This window comes from Thermochaetoides thermophila (assembly GCF_000221225.1).
Source record: "Thermochaetoides thermophila DSM 1495 unplaced genomic scaffold scf7180000011816, whole genome shotgun sequence".
Lineage (NCBI taxonomy): Eukaryota > Fungi > Ascomycota > Sordariomycetes > Sordariales > Chaetomiaceae > Thermochaetoides > Thermochaetoides thermophila.
This window is the reverse complement of record NW_006383032.1, coordinates 1,037,794-1,053,667: the sequence shown is the minus strand read 5'-3', so window position 1 is coordinate 1,053,667 and position 15,874 is coordinate 1,037,794. Positions and strand designations below refer to the sequence as shown.

General features: G+C 53.5%; 4 protein-coding genes across 4 annotated transcripts; 2 read left to right on the top strand and 2 right to left on the bottom strand.

The window, feature by feature from the left end:
- Positions 1-276: 276 nt before the first annotated feature.
- Positions 277-1,844, bottom strand: CTHT_0023830 (uncharacterized protein; the record flags this gene model as incomplete). The annotated part of the gene is made up of 3 exons (XM_006692783.1): positions 277-497; positions 563-1,693; positions 1,769-1,844. The coding sequence occupies 3 exons, from the start codon at positions 1,842-1,844 to the stop codon at positions 277-279; spliced, it is 1,428 nt and encodes a 475-aa protein (XP_006692846.1).
- A 1,518-nt stretch (positions 1,845-3,362) lies between these two features.
- Positions 3,363-5,250, top strand: CTHT_0023820 (uncharacterized protein; the record flags this gene model as incomplete). The annotated part of the gene is made up of 4 exons (XM_006692782.1): positions 3,363-3,673; positions 3,735-4,038; positions 4,090-4,372; positions 4,517-5,250. The coding sequence occupies 4 exons, from the start codon at positions 3,363-3,365 to the stop codon at positions 5,248-5,250; spliced, it is 1,632 nt and encodes a 543-aa protein (XP_006692845.1).
- Positions 5,251-5,622: 372 nt separating this feature from the next.
- CTHT_0023810 (uncharacterized protein) lies at positions 5,623-6,981 on the top strand (the record flags this gene model as incomplete). Its single annotated transcript, XM_006692781.1, has 1 exon — positions 5,623-6,981. One exon carries the CDS (start codon positions 5,623-5,625, stop codon positions 6,979-6,981), a length of 1,359 nt encoding a protein of 452 aa, XP_006692844.1.
- A 417-nt stretch (positions 6,982-7,398) lies between these two features.
- Positions 7,399-12,508, bottom strand: CTHT_0023800 (putative 3-isopropylmalate protein; the record flags this gene model as incomplete). Its single annotated transcript, XM_006692780.1, has 7 exons — positions 7,399-8,361; positions 8,429-8,500; positions 8,653-8,673; positions 8,751-8,847; positions 9,158-9,354; positions 10,308-12,399; positions 12,483-12,508. 7 exons carry the CDS (start codon positions 12,506-12,508, stop codon positions 7,399-7,401), a joined length of 3,468 nt encoding a protein of 1,155 aa, XP_006692843.1.
- Between the last annotated feature and the right edge of the window lie 3,366 nt (positions 12,509-15,874).

The window sequence follows — 15,874 nt, the reverse complement described above, 5'->3', positions numbered from 1 at the left end:
CGAGCTAGCGAAGCTCAGGGGCGCGTGTCATTGCTTTTGCTTTTATCACGAAGACATGAAGTCCCCTGCTGCGTAATGGTTGTTCAGCCATCATGACTGAGGAAGTTTGTTTTTGGATAGGTTGCAGCGATATCAGGAAATCAGCCAAGGTGCAAGCAAGCACACAATACAGTATAACAACTTAGTGATTAGAATTGAAATTTCTACCACGCTGATTAAAAGTATCCAGTATAATTACCTGACCAAGCATGCCATCTAACAAACTGCGTCCTTCACCTACCATCGCGGCCTCCACGGAGGTAACTCCTCTGTTCCTCCCTTATTGTCATCATCATCTTCCCTGTCACAGCGATCCCATACTTCATCAATGAAATCCCGCTCGTCGTATTCTTCCCTATCGGACGCGTTCTGGTTCGTATATTGATACGGATCACGATCGAGCTCGTCATCCCAATCGAGATCCTCATCTGGGTACTCGTGTGTATAGTAGTTCTCGGCTGTACGACCTAGTCAGTTCCCCAACTCACTCAACGGGTTTGATCTCGGTGAAAAAAAAAATTACCGTTCTCGTCTTCCTCATCCTCTGGGAACTGATCATCACTATCCTCCTCGTTCCCATAGAAAAACTCGACCATATCGGGCTCCGAGTCAAACACCAGTAATCCAACTTTGTCTTCCGGCACGTTCTTTTCATGTAGCCGCTCGATGGGCACACGCTCGTAGGTCTCAATAATATAATCGTCATCTGAGTCTGCCACATCGCCATCGGCGACCGCCACGTCGATATTCATGTTCTCGGCACCCTTAACCCCCTTTTGCTGTTGTTGCGCGGCTGCTTCTGGGTGGCGCTCAAACCAGCGTAGCTTAGGGGCCTTCGGGCGGAACCTCGACTTGTACGGAGATGGGGCACTGAACTTGGATGTCGTTTTATCTTCTTCCATGCGGTCCAAATTCTTCGTGATCTCCTCCAGCGTCCAACTATCCATAATACGGGCGAGCTGGTTCATGTCGGCGTCGGATTCACGATTGCGCAGGGAGGGGGGGAGTTTGGAAGTTTTTGTCTGAGATTCTGACTTAGAGGTCTCGGTCTGGGTCCCGGTCTTGGAAGACTCTGCTACAGATGCACTCGTTGTCGGCTTGGTGCGAGCGCGAAGTCCGGGGCGCTTCAATTTAGCAGGAGGTGCTTGCGAAGCGGGTGCAGCTGTCCACTCTAGTCCCTTCAAAGAATGCTCCGTAACTGTGATGTTGCGTTCCTCAACGAGACTCTTGAGCGACTCTCGCTGTTTTTTCGCGTCTCTTTCTACGAATACGGCGGGGGCACTGCGCTTCTTGGACACGCCAGAGGTGAGTTGGAGTGAGCTGGCCTTTGACAAGTGAAATCGGCGAATGCGATCCGATGGTGATTGGTCTGTTGTTTGCCCCTCGGATTGCGCTGTCGTGACTGTCTCAGAGGACCCAGTACTCTTAGGAGTCGAAGATGGAGTCGATCCTCGCGCGGCAGCGGGGACATCGCGGCCCTTATTCGTCACCCCTCGCAAGCGATGCTCATCGCCCTTCTTGGTGGGCTGGATCGTCGGGACCACAGAGGTTGCGGGTTCGACCACATGGCGGGTGATCTCATTCTCGGGAACCTTGCGCTGATAGACCCAACCGCTCTCGCCAGACAGACGGTAGCGCTTGCTTCTTTCAAGGCCTATGGCTTGGCTGTCAGTAGGGCAGCTACGACGACGAATGACAGTGCAGAATTATGCGGCAGGGGATGACGGACGCAAAAAGTCAACAGGGTTGTCATCAGTGCCACGTTTGCGCTTCACATGGATTGTCTCAGGTGGTAGGCCAGCCATGGGGGCGGACTGAGTCGGCGTATCGGAGCGCTTGACGTGGACAACACGAAGTGTGTGATGTATCCGTAAGGCACCAGGGTCTTGAAGGTGCCTGATGGAGGAGAGAGGAAGGCGAAAAACCGTGCAAGACCGGCTTTGACGACCGTTCGGGACGATAACTTTATATAAACTTCGATGATCGACGTTGGGGACGTGGACCAAATTCCCAAAGTTTGGCGAAGCTCGAAATGCGGTCGATGTCTGTGCCAAAACCTTGATGGCCGCCCCTCGAGGTTCTAGCTGTGGAGCTCCACCCCGTCTCCAGGGTAGAAAAAAGTGCTGGCGAGGCGGTGACCCGTGGCAGAATTGGACGTAAAAGTTCTGCCGCTCCTGACCGCCCACAAAACGGGCTATGACGCAAGTGCCCGCAAATGCGGGGGATCTGCACAGTGCCAAGGCTGTCAACCGCTGCTCTTACCCCACAATAGCCCCGCAATGAGCTCCATTCATTGTTTCCTCTCAGCGACGCTTGTCCAATTTCATCTGTTATAATCCGGAATTCAAAGCTTGACCTCAAGTCCATATCTCTGTGGTCATCTGTTCCGGCATTTGCCACTGTAATGGGAGTGCCTACTAGCATTGTTGTTTCTAATGAAGTACATCGAAGCGCACTGCAAGATGAAAGCTCGGCACTTCTTAGTCGAAATCAAGGTGAAATCTTAGCTCAGTCCCATTGCAATTTGATGCGAGCAAAGCTCTGGCCGGAAGTTTGACTTGATAGACGAGTCCTGCTGCCATCGCCAGAGGTGCGGGCTTCAGCGCCACGTGCACCCATTGAAGGGTTGAGGCTTCTTGATCATTAGCCTTTCCAGTATCCCCCCTTACTTTCTCTAGGAACCCCGCGACGTTTACAGCACAATGTTCCCGAGGTAGACCCCCTAAACCCCCCTCGAGACACCGGCTTCAACAAGATAAACACTTTACGCTGTTAAGAAAGAGGGAGCTAGGGATCTGTATGAAAATCTACCAACAGCAGGATCGATCAGGTAAGCAGGATGCGGGTCAGAATAGTTGTTGCCGAGTGCTTTATCCAATCGACTCGAGTTGTTGTTGAATGAAAGTGAAGCAATGCTCTCTATTATATAGGGAGAGAGATGCGTGTCAGAGCCACCAGTGACTGACCTTGATCAATGAGGCTGTCTCCGCAATGTCGTCCCTGGGTTCCCTTGCCCAGTTTACGATTAAGCCAAAGACAGTCTGTACGCTTTCTTCTCACTCAACCCATGCTCCAGGTCATTGTCAAAGCTCCGGTTTGTCCCGCTTTTGCACCTTCTGTTATATGGTCTCTTAGATGACGCCCTGAGTCCTTTATAGTGGCGTGCTTCGAAGACGAGCGCTGTTTTGTCATCGTGTTGTTTTTTTTTTGAATCAATTCCCACAACACACCTTGAGAGTTATTCTGATCCATCCTATCTCCGCCTTGTAACTGTCAAGAATTCTCAATTACGGTCCTCGGGTCTCTGAAGTACGTACAGAGCAATGGAAGCAGACAACATTCGCACTGTCATTACCTTTTCCAAACCAGGCACTGTGCCACCCGTCTTTGTGGCTGGTACTTTCTCCGATCCGCCATGGGAACCCATTGAGATGGACCAGAAGGGTCTAGGAGACAATGGGTATGAGTTTACGAAAACAATCCATGGCAAGCCCGGCACAAAGATCCAGTACAAGTTCCGTATTGGAAACGGTGACCAATGGGTATGCGACGAGAATACACCTACGATAACGGATGCCGCTGGCAACGAGAACAATGTGCTAGAGATGACAGCTCCAGACAAGCAACCTAAGCCGTAGGTGCAGATAATGACAGAAGAAGGAGGAAGCATGTGCTGACTTTTTAAAACTGTTCAGACTCTCTAAACCAAGGCAGAGGCGACCAACATATGCTCAAGTCGCAGCCAAACATCTTCAAGAGTCGCCTACCGAGTCTGATCCAGCACAATGTTCGGAAACCCATACGGCAGTCTTCGCCAAAATCGCGGCGGAGGTGGCCGACTCTGCCGCTCTTCTTCACGAAGAGGTACCCGATCGCGAATCTCCAGGCAGCAACATTCCGAAAGGCGAACCCCTTCAGTCGTCTCGTCGCTTTTCAGAAGCTGCTGCAACAGCGGCAGAGGTGGCTGATACAGCTGCGGCTCTTGACCAGGAAGAGGAGGTATGTCTATCTTCTGGCAGTCAGAAGTAGAAACCTTACTGACAACCTTAGCAAAATACATACTTCCTGGGACCTCCTGCTGGCGAAGGCAGCCGTCTCCGGCTCGAGTTCCGTGAAGAGAGAGACGATGACTTCATCTCCCAAACGTCACCCCTTTTCGCCCACGAGTGTGCCGGCCTTCAGGGGGCAGAGGTGGTTGTACCATCAACGAGCATGCAGGAAGATGACGGGCCTCTTGGCAATGACTACACCGAGGAATTTGATCCACACCAGTACAGCATGCATGACCCGAAATCTGGAGGAGTTCCCCTCCGAACGCGAGGAGATCTTCAATGTAGTTGCGCGTCTTGAGTCCGAGATGGAGCCCCGACCAGCCCTTCTACGAAGGTCTTCCTCGGGACTCGGTCTTTATCCCCCTCTCGTCGAGGAACATTGGACATCACTGGAGAGCACATTCTAACTGCGCCCGCCTGTCAAGCATCACAAGCAGCTCCATCGTCAAGGAAGCAAGACCATGAGAGAAGACCATCTGCCGACCTGACGCCCACTCCTGCTATTCATGCCGCAGTTGCCCCTTTGGCACCCGTTCTAGAGGCAGACGAGCCTTCTCCAGGCACTGCACCAGCGGAGGGCCAGCAACAGGGTCCCACAACTGTTTCCCCTCCCATCGTCTTCTCAAACCCCAACCCCTTGACAAGGGCCAGACCCCCATCGATTCAAATTACCGCTGAAGACGAAGGAGTCGCCCTGTCGGATGGCATCAGTCCCCGCACAGTGAAGCCAATGGCTGGAATGAGACTCATAACGCCTCCTGGGTCGGGAGAGGTCTCACCTCCCCGCAAACAAGAGCGTGGGCCTCGTTCGAAGGAGCTGATACAAGGAGAACTAGGTAAAGCTGACCCTGGCCTTCAAATTCCAGAAGAGGCGGAACAACACGCTGGAGAGTCCGAAATGGCCGAGGCTGTACCGGAAGAGACCCCTCTTCTTGCGGGGTCAGGTCACGAGCCGGAGGAGGGGATGACGCAACAGGAACAGGAACAAAGAGAGGAAGGGGCAGCGTCATCTCTTACTGAAACGTTGAATGCCCTTGTGCCGGGACGTCCGGAGGGAGGATGGATTAAGGCGTTGTTCAGGCTATTGTTCGTCGATCTCATCGGTGGGCTGCTCAGAGGCTTGTGGAGAGGTGTGAAGAGGTTGATTTCGGCATCGTAGGCCCGCCAGATTGTCTGCAAGGTGATGATGGAGATTGTCCTGTATCCGAAGAAGACAACAAGACTGTATTAGGCCTGAGATGAAATCGATGGGTTCCTTCGTCGTTGCGAAGCATATGTCAGTCATCACATGCTTTTCTCACTCCATGTGCCATACCCTCCACGACGCCTGCATGCAGCAGACCCGTGCTAAGCCAGCCAACCACGGCATTGGGACGTTACGGCCTCATCACGAAGGACGCTCGGCAAGTCTTGTGCTGCCCTCCCACTGCCATGTCCTGGAGCATTGAGACCGCAGTCTCCGATCCCGAGCGCTCCCCCATTGATTTTGTCCTATTAATCCCAAAATAAAACGTCACACAACAGCCTCATCATGGTCAGTCAAATCACACCAGAAGACGTTTTTTTCTCCCATCCCTCCGACCCAACCTCCGCCAAAGCACCACGCGCCGCTCAGGCTGCCGGCGGATCCGTCTTGAACTCCAACGACGGCGGCAGAGGTCCCAGCCAGCCCCAGCGAATGCGTCTGGCTCCCCACCAAGGCGCCTGTTCCCAGACCTTTATCCGGGGGAACACCGTCGTGCAGCTGCGCCCGCCGCGGCACCGGATTGATGTTCGAGTCGCGGCAGCCGCACGGCGCGTGCTGGGAGAGTTGGTTCCCACTGTCCCAGTGCTAGAAAGGACCGTGCCCCGACCTGTATCAGCGGCTGGAATGGAGCCATGGCTCGTGTGGCCAGCCAGCTGGGGTGACGGGGAGATCATCCCGCATGAGGGTGATGAGGGAGGTACGAATGACGATCGCGACCGATGGCTAGTGTATACAATGAGCCGTATGCCGGGCCAGCCGCTCTCGGTCGTCTTAGAGCAGCATCACGTAAATAGCCCGAGGGAGTATGGAGGGATTGGTCCTGACAATACTCCCACGCTCGACATAGAAAACCTCGTCCGTTCGCTAGCTCGAGACCTGTTTGCGCGGCCGATTGGTCAGCACGTGCACCGAGGGCAGCTTGGAGAGGGCCGGCGCATCCCCTTGGGCCGGATCGGTAGCAGCTTTCGCGAGCGAGTGGTCCAGCTCGGGGAAGAGCTGCCTGCGCGGTTCCGGCCCATAGTCAATGAGGTTGAGCCGGCACTCGACCACATCGAGCAGCTGCCATGGGTCGTGACGCACGGTGACCTTTGCCCGCAAAACATCCTGGTCGATCTGGTCGAAAATAACGACTCTAGGTCAGGCGATGCGGGCAGCGAAAGGGTGACGGTCGTGCTTAGGGGCATCGTCGACTGGGCTGAGGGTGAGTGGCTGCCCTTTGGCGTGGGGCTGTACGGGCTCGAGACGCTGCTGACCTGCCGGCATTGCCGTGGAGACGACGACAAAATGGTGATCGACTATCGTCCCGATGCTGACGCACTGAGAAAGGCTTTTTGGGACGAACTCAATGCCATGCTGCCCTGGCTCTGCAACAAAAAGAAACGCCAGGCGGTTGAGTATGCGCGTCTTCTCGGTATCTTGCTCTGGCACGGGTTCGCCTTCGACGATGGAGCTCTGAATCGAGTTGTGAACGAGGGCGATCCGAGAGATGAAGAAGAGCTGGCGAAACTGGATCTCTTCCTGCTGGGGAAAAGCCGAGACCAGAAGGATGAGATGCAGGGGAAGGATGCTGCCAAACGGCGAGGTGAGAGGGAAGGAGAGGCCAAAGAAAGTGCCCAGACGGAAAGGACGGGGGTGAAGCTGTGAGAGTTGGGGGGAAAAGCAAGAGCATGTTTTATGTTCGGATCGAAACGCTTGATCTCAACAGACTCAGAGCTTTTGTCGGATGCATAGGAGATGGGAGATGGGTAAGATTGAGGCTACCAGCGTGGGACTATGAGCTTAGTTTCTTTTTTTTTTTTTTTCCTTTTCTGGTTGCATACGCGGAGGTTGGAAACCATGATAACATAATTCAAGGGTAATACCACGTCAAATTTCACTTGGTGGAAGGGCACCTGGATCCAACGAATAAATTCAATACTGGCGCCACTTTTAAGTGAAAATCCCCATTTTATGTACAATCCCATCCATTTTTTTTCAGTAACCCAGACCAAGGAAATATTGCGCTCTACTAGTATCACGGGAATCTCCTAAACCCATGATTGACTTGCCTGGAGAAAACTCTTACTCCTTGAGGAGCTTCACCAGCTCTGCAACAACAGCATCACCCATCTCCTTGGTGCCAGCAGTGCCGCCAAGGTCACGAGTGCGAACACCGCCGTCAATGGCGCGCTTGACGGCCTCTTCAACGGCATTGGCCTCCTTGGGCAGGTTGAGCGAGTAGCGGAGCATCATGGCGACAGACAGAATGGTGCCGATGGGGTTGACAATACCCTTGCCCGAAATATCGGGAGCCGAGCCGTGAATAGGCTCATAGATACCGTTGCACTTGCCATTGCCGTCAGGGATACCGCCCAGGCTGGCGCTGGGCAGCAGACCGATGCTGCCAGGGATGACGGAAGCCTCGTCGCTGATGATGTCACCGAACAAGTTACTGGTGATGACGATACCGTTCAGGGCACGCGGGTTCTTGACCATGATCATCGCCGCGCTGTCGATCAGCTGATGCTGCAGCTCCAGCTGGGGGAACTCCTTCTCGAATACTTCAGTGACGACCTTCCGCCACAGACGGCTGGTCGCAAGCACGTTGGCCTTGTCCAAGCTCCAGACTTTGGCAGGCGGGTTGCGCGCGAGGGCCAGGAAGCCAGCCAAACGAGCGATCCGCTCAATCTCCTCGCGCGAGTAGGGCTCGGTGTCGAGGGCGAACCCCGAGCCATCGTCCTCCTTGCGATCGCCGAAGTAGATGCCGCCAGTGAGCTCACGGACGACGACAAAGTCAGTACCGCGGCAGACCTCGGGCTTCAAGGGGGAGCTGTTGACGAGGAGGTCAGAGGCGAAGCTGCATGGGCGCAGGTTGCCGAAGGTGCCGAGCTCCTTGCGCAGCTTCAGTAGGCCCTGCTCGGGGCGGACGGGCGACGAGGGTCCCCATTCGGGACCGCCAATGGCTCCCAGAAGGACGGCATCGGCAGCCTTGGCAGCAGCGAGGGCCTCATCGGTCAAGGGAACGCCATGCTTGTTGATGGAAGCCTATCCCAGCGTTAGTCACAGCAGTCGGAAAATGCGTGATTGCTAGACTTGAGAGGGAATTACTCACACCACCGAGAGGGTGCTCCTGCAGATTGAACTTGCCGGCCGACGGGCTGTGTTCCTCAATGGCCTTGAGGACCTACAGTTGTGAAACAAATATCAACAGTCAGCTTGTGCTCTGCGAGCTTCCTGCCCTGCTAGTGGAACGGTGGGACAGTCCAAAGCGAAGCGCGTGAAACTGGCGACAACTTATGTCGCCAGCAAGCAAAACAAAGGTCAGCTCAAACGTACCTTGATGGCCTCAGCAACAACCTATATATATATAATAAAACACGCCAGTCAGCCAATCCCACTCAGTTGTTCTCTCATTGAGTGAACGATATAAATACCTCAGGACCGCAGTGGTCACCAGCAAAAACAACAATGTTATGTGTCGCCATGTTTGCTGTGCTGTCGTTGATGTCTTGTGTGTGTTGTGTCCTCAGCCTAGAATTGCTCAGGTCAGGAGGTCAGCCGATGACTTCCAGCCCCAGCTCCAGCTTTCCCTGCCCGGACCTTAGGACTGGACGAGAGCCGATGGTGGGGCACAAACTTTACCGAGTCAATCAAGCTGCGTTGCTGCTGGCGCCGTACCTGCCTGCCCTTTAGTTTAATTCAAAGAAGTGTTAAATCTCGGACTTGAAGCTTCTCGAGCGAAATAGTACCGACAAGAGTATATAAGGTTTTGGTTGGCAACGAAGCTCCAGTTTGAGATTTAAAAGCAGAGCCGATGGAGCCCCGCGTTCGCTTCCCTGACCTCATCCAATGCCATCGCGATCCCAGGTGTTCCTTGAACCCCGCCTTCCGAAGTCGGCGACCCCCTGGGACAGCGAGACACTTCGGATCCGCTCGGGCGTCGGCATCAGCCCCCTGCGGTTCCGGAGCCCCGGGTTCGGCTGACTGCATCCAGGGACCGATGGTCTGGTTGCATGATGACATGACGCCGATGTCTGGCTATAGTTCTTAGTATTATTTGCAAAGTTCAAAGGAAACATATAGGTAGTAGCTATTTCATGTGGCGCTTCATACATCAGGCAACTTAGTTCGGGTATCGTACGCATTCGTCATCATCTGGATTCCGTGGCGCCATTGTAGACTAAGGTAGGAAGTAATCATGGCCACGGCCACGAGTGATACATAAGACCATAGGCCAGTCGATAAAAACTGTGGATATATCTTGTAAGCCGTTGCCGGCCCACGTCTGTCGTCTCTTTAAACATGGCATAATCTTTGTGTATGTTCCTCCGACAGTCCCGTCCATTAAGTGACAATGGAAACAGACACCTGGCTTTGCTCGACAATCCAATGAAATTCATTTGTCAATCCAATTCATCAAATCCTTTTTTTCGTTATTATTTATGTATATACGGTGTGGTCCAAAAGGAATGGCTTCATGGCATGAGCCGTTATCGAAACGGCTTAAACGACTTATGAGCCAGCGGCGAAGAAGCTGATGCTGGTGCACCGCCTGACGACGACGGCATGCGAGCACCGTTGCTGGTACTGTTTAGCGCATCCCGAATCCGACCTGCTCGCACATTGGGAGTGTCGGCACAGAACGCGCAGATATAGATCTTCGGCAACGTCCGTGGCGTGAGGTTTGCGCAGACCGCGTGAACCTGAAACTCACACGCTTGGCTGTTGATAATTAGCAAATCCCTATCGCTCCTCTAACAAACACAGGGACATTCTCAGAGTCAAATCGGTCGTAGAGCTATGGCTTACCATGTCACCAAAAGCTCATCCCGTCCCGCATCGGACCTGTTACACACACAACGGATTCTCTGCCGCCGTGATCCCGTCGTTGGCGTCGGAAGATTCGCTTCGCTCAATTTCGCCGGTGATGAAGCTAGGAGCTGTCCTAGGTAGGATGCCGACGAGAACTGGTTCTGCTTCGATGCACTCACCAGTTGCTGCTGCCTCTGACGCGACTCCCGCAGTTTCTGCAGCTCGCTCAAAGCATTGCCATTGCTGCGTGTTGGTGTCGTGTCGTTCACTACCGTCTCTTCATCGCTATCGTTGGCCGTGCCACCGCGACGCTGCGACCCAGGCCGGCTGCTGCTATTGCTGAAGCTCGCGCACGATGAGAATGATGCTGAGCTGACGCTGCGCTCACTCATGCTCTTCTGAGAGCTTTGGAACGAACGAATCGCGCTTGGCTTCCGGGGGTCAGGAAGCGCGAATGACGCATTCCGACTTGGGATGATGATGGGTTCGTCGTCCGTTGACGAGGAACTCTCGTCATCCGAAGAATCCCATTCTGGCCTCGGCCGGCGCGGCAGCGCGTATATGCTATGCCTCTTATGTGTACTCGGTGGCGGCTCGTTCACCACGACTATCGTCTCTACGTGCGCTCGGCCATTCTCATCAATCGTAAATTTAGCCTGGGTTCGCATCTGTGGCCCTGGTGAGGCCTCAGGGATCGAAGTCAGGCTGGGGAGCCGATGATGGTGATGGCCGGAGCTGCTACTGTTGCTGCTACTGGTCTTTGGCGGCAAAGATCTCGCCATATGCGGTCTTTGGGGTGGATGTGGCATGATAGGCCTGTTTACACCCATGCCTGCACTGCTCATCAACTGAGACTGCGGGCGAGGAGCTGGCGCAAGAGGTGGTAGAGACGGCCGCGCAGTCGCCGTCGTCTTCTTGCCCCGGTTTTCGCTGAGGCTACGAGAAAGGTCTAGGCGCACAACACCCTTGACCGGAGAGCTCGACATCGTCCGGTCGGGTTTTCGGGGGCTGTCCTTAGCGCTTGCTGAACGCCGTAACTCGCCCTTCCCGCTAGCTTTTTGGCCACATGTCGACGCTGATGTCGCCGACGAGGAGGAACCCCGACTAGGGGAAATCTGCCGATCATCATCGGCTGCAGGAAGAAGCGATGAACTTGGAGCCCGTACGGGCTGTTGATTAAAAGACGGTGCAGGGTCCATACTAGCTGACGGTGGCCGGCTGAGGAGCAGCCCAGGATTTACTGCACCTCCAGGATTACCACTTATTCCGAACGGATCATCAATTGGCGTCGGATAGCTGGTAGTAGCAAACATGGCATGCGCATCCGCCGACGTTACAAGCATCGATACGGGTGGCTGGGACACAAGAGCAGCTTGACAATCCCCATGAGAAACTTGTCCGTTTGCATGGCTCATCAGCCCTCCTTGGGCATGCAGCAACGGGTTTGTCCTGATCCAGTCCACGGAGCCCCCATCCTGTTGAGATGCCGAGGATTGGAACATGCCTGCACCATTGGCCCCGAAGTCAATCTCCATGCCAGCTAAGCTGGAGTCGGCATCCCAAAAAGACCTCTGCGGATCAAATCCAGGTGCGGCTGCGGGAGCTGAAAGAGGATAACCAAACATATTACCCTGAGTTGTCATAAAGTTACCCACGCCTTGCGGGGCCGTCGCCATAAAATGCGACTGGGGGTCGAAGTCCTGGTCATTTTGCATGGCGCTTGTGTCAAGCTTGGGGGCAATCTTGCGTTCACCTTTGCGTGCTGTGGGCGGTGGAGTTGCTACCTGTCTTTGGGTCTCTTGACCTGCCGTGTTGCGGCGTGACTTTTTGGCAGACCTTTCACCTGGGCCAGAAGGAAGTTCAACACTGGCTGAATCGCTGAAGGCCGGGGTACACTCCGAGGTTGGCGGTGACTGCAGTGCTTTGGACGACTCGACAGGAGGCTGTGTCTGGTTGGGTTCTGGAGAGAGCTCGTTCGCATGGACGGCACTCTCAACAATAGGTTCCGTCAATAAGTGATCCTTCTGACGCGAGGGAGCAGAGAACGGAGTGCCGAGGCTGAAGTCGGGAAATGGGCTCTGGAGCAGGCTTTTGAAGTTCCCTGGAGTAGAATTGAAGACGGAAAATTCCTCGGCAAAGCGAGGCGTCCACCCAGTTGACTCGTCGGAACGCCCTTGGTTGTTCTTTGGCGTTTCGAAGACAGGACTCGGTAGGATGGCGAGCTTCGGAGTCCGTTTTGGGGTGGGAGGACGGGGGGTTGAATCAGCAAAACTGGGGATATGGATCGTCAGCAACTCGACCTGGAGCGGGTATGAGGGTTCGGCATATTGGGCTCGAGAGCGAGCAAGACGAACCTGGAAGCAGGCTGATCTGCACTCATAGCAGGTTATGGTTATGTCTCAAGTTTATATATGGACTCTCGAGCACAACATGGCCGTAAGATGCAAGCGGTGTAGATGTTTGCACAAGACACAGCAACAGTCGAGCCGTTGGACGGGAAGAGCAGCCGGGCAAATTTTGGCAGCACTGAGCCGGGCCTCAGGAGCAGTATGTCTGAATCAAGTATGTTTTCGTCACCCAATCGTCGTCGTCAACATTTGTTCCGGGGCAACCAAGGAGATTAAGCTGAGGACGATACGGCAAGTCAGCAGGCGGGCATTTTCTGGCGAGGCCAAGTGATGGAGATGTAGGGCGTTAACGAGTCTAGCTATGGGACGAACCTGGACGCAGACAGTGTGCGTTGAGCCAGATAGAATGCCGCCAGCTAAAGGCTGCAGACACTTTGGAGAGCCCGGAAGGTAAGTTCGAAGGGGAGAAGGAGGAGGAGTTGGTCTCTCGCTGAGACTCCCGAAGGGCAAGAGGACGAGGTGCAAAAAAGTTGTATCTGTACTGGAGAACTGTAATCTGTATCGAATTCGAAGCCAGGTCTGTGCTGGTGGGACTGGCAACCGGAAGCGCTGGCGGCCGCAGCTGCAAACTGCAGCCTGGATGTGGATGCCGACTGGCGGAGTCCCTGGAATCAGTGGATGGAGGTATGCAAAGCTAGTAAGGCTAAGGGATAGAGGATTGTTCGGGACGCAGCTGGTAGGTATGGCAAGGATTCCGTGCGTGTTGGATGTACATGCGCTGTGGAATTGATCGATATCACCGGCGGCTGTGGAGTGTCGAGCAGGACAAAAGCTTCGCCTGGAGAATTTGGCGTCAGGCTTTTCGTGGGATGCCAGAACCAGTCGAAGAGGCCGCGTACGGCGTCCGCAGATTCGATTAAAACGCAGCACGAGACCACCAGCCTGCTCACCTTCCTGTGTTCCCCTAACTGGCTGACTGAGGGGGGCGGCTAAGGGGCTTTACTGTAGCTTGTTGGCACCAGGACCTATGGTGGCTGGAAGGCTCGAAATTGGTCCGTCTGTTGTGTGCAGCGGACAGGTGGGGGTGCAGCAGTCAGTGGACCTGGCACAGGTCCAACGCTCCAAGCAGGGAGCAGGGAGGAGATGCGATCGATCTGCCAGTCAGAAGGAACGGCAGAGTCCAGCGTCGATGGCGATCAGCATCTTCGAGTTCGCATTGTAGTGCAGGCTGAGGGATGCTGCTGAGCTAAGTACTTTGTCACGCTGGCCAGCCCGGCGCTGTATACACTGTGTGCACTAGCGGTGTTGAGCGAGGCCTGGCCCCACAGTTCTGCCTGGCCGGAACGCCCCGTAATAGGCAGTTATCTCGCCAGCATCTGGTACCATTTGCATTGTTCGGGGAGGAGAAAAGGGAGCCATGGCCAGTCTGCACGGAACCAAGCGTTGCAAAGCCGGATGGTTGCATGGGCAAATTGAAGTTAGTGCCCTATGGGAAGGTAACCATCGTCAACGTCGTGAAGACACCGGAGCCCAAATTCGTCGGATGGCGGGCATAATAGATTGAGAGTGCCAGGCTTGACAACAGAAAGTATATAGAAAGCCCAATTGATATCAAGCCACACCCTTCTGGCGCTCTTTGGTACCTTTGTGTCCGGCTCGATTCTGTACGGTGCAGATACAAGCTGGCTGGTTATGGAAACGAAGACGTCAAAAGGAGACGAGGCCGATAAGATTAGAAATTGGTGATGGGAGTGCCCAGGTTCTGTGGAGCAACAGCTTCCTTGCTCCTTTAGAGCTTCACACTTCGGAGTTTATTTCTTTTTTCTGTTTTGTGATACTGGAAAGAACCTTGAGAAATGTCCTCTGAGCTACGGCTCGAGACTCCACATAAATACCCGTATGGCTTCATTTAATATGCGTCTATAGGCTATGTGCATCGGGCAAGATAGCTCGCAGGCAGCTGCATGAAGAGTTTTAAGTTAACCAGCTTGACACGCCTTCCCCTGGTCAAAAACATGGCTTGACGTCTGGATTAGCTACGTCAAGTCTCTCGCAAATATCTTCAACTGGCCATGAACTCTGAACTTGTTGTATTATCGGACAGAAGTGTTTAAGATGCTGAGTAAGTGCTTAGTGGGTCGAGCTGACGGCGAAGCTGCAGGTCAGCGGCAGAGCCAGGCACAGCTGAGATGCAGGGAAATGGAATGAATGAAGGACCAAGAAGATCTGATTCAGAGCTGAAAATGTCTCGTGCTACAAGCCAACCTGGGGGCTCACAAACATGACGAATGGTGTACTCTAAGTCGGTTTGTTGCGCTTTCTGCCCGTTTCTGGGTCAATGCACACACAACCACTGGTCCTGAAACGCACTCCGAGTAGTATTCCGTACATCAAGAATGAACCTATTACATCTTTTAGTCCAACTGATCCTTTCTCTCAGCGTCTAATCCCGAGTTACATGGAATTCGATCCGGTCGAAGATGGTGAAGCCGGACAGATGACTTCTACGAAGTGAGAGTTTGACCAGCAACAGCAGTGGGGAAGAACATCCAAGCTCCGATTGGTGTCAAAAGAACACTGTGTGGAGTCTCTATTTCAACGCTCATCGGACACACTTGGGCTTTGAACTTTTCCATTTATATTTTATGGAGTATCCATATTAGACGCCGACTTCAACAGAATGGTATTCAGAATCGTAAGTCTGACGATATAGTATATCCGGTGGAAGTAACTTTTTGCATACAGTTCCAACGAAAATATGAATGACCTCCACCCAGCCACATCAGGGCCGAGCGCAGCTGAGCATGCAAACACTTAAACATCCCTGTCCACAAAGTCCATAGGGCAGGAGAAAAGTCGCGTCAGCCGCGTTTTCTGACCGGCAGGTATTTTGTGATAAAGTTCAGGAGGACCGTCCCTGAGTTGCAGAACGCAAAATTCTCAATCGGAACAAGCTTTTAAACTCAGAAAGGTGATCGATGCGACACTGGATCAATGAACAAGACAGAAGACCTAGTGCTGGTATATCCTCAGATGCTCACAAGAATCCACAGAACTAGAACTGATGGAACAAAAATAATAAACAAACCAAAATCTGTTGACAATTTTCCCAATACCATTGATCCTGCTACCTATATCCAGCTATCCAAAAGACCAAGAGACGGATCTTCCCAACACTCTATACTAACTCCATCTCAGAATCCCGCCCATTCATCCATTCCTCTCTCAAACCTGAAGCCTCATACCCTCGCTTCCCTCTTTCCCCGTTCCATATACAAACTTTCCTCCCTTTGGGGTATCAACAGATTGAAAGCAATACAACCTAAAGGTGTCTATCTACTTGAGGGAATACTAAAGCTACTTACGGTGCGAGTTTCGTGATGCAGGGAAATAAGGAG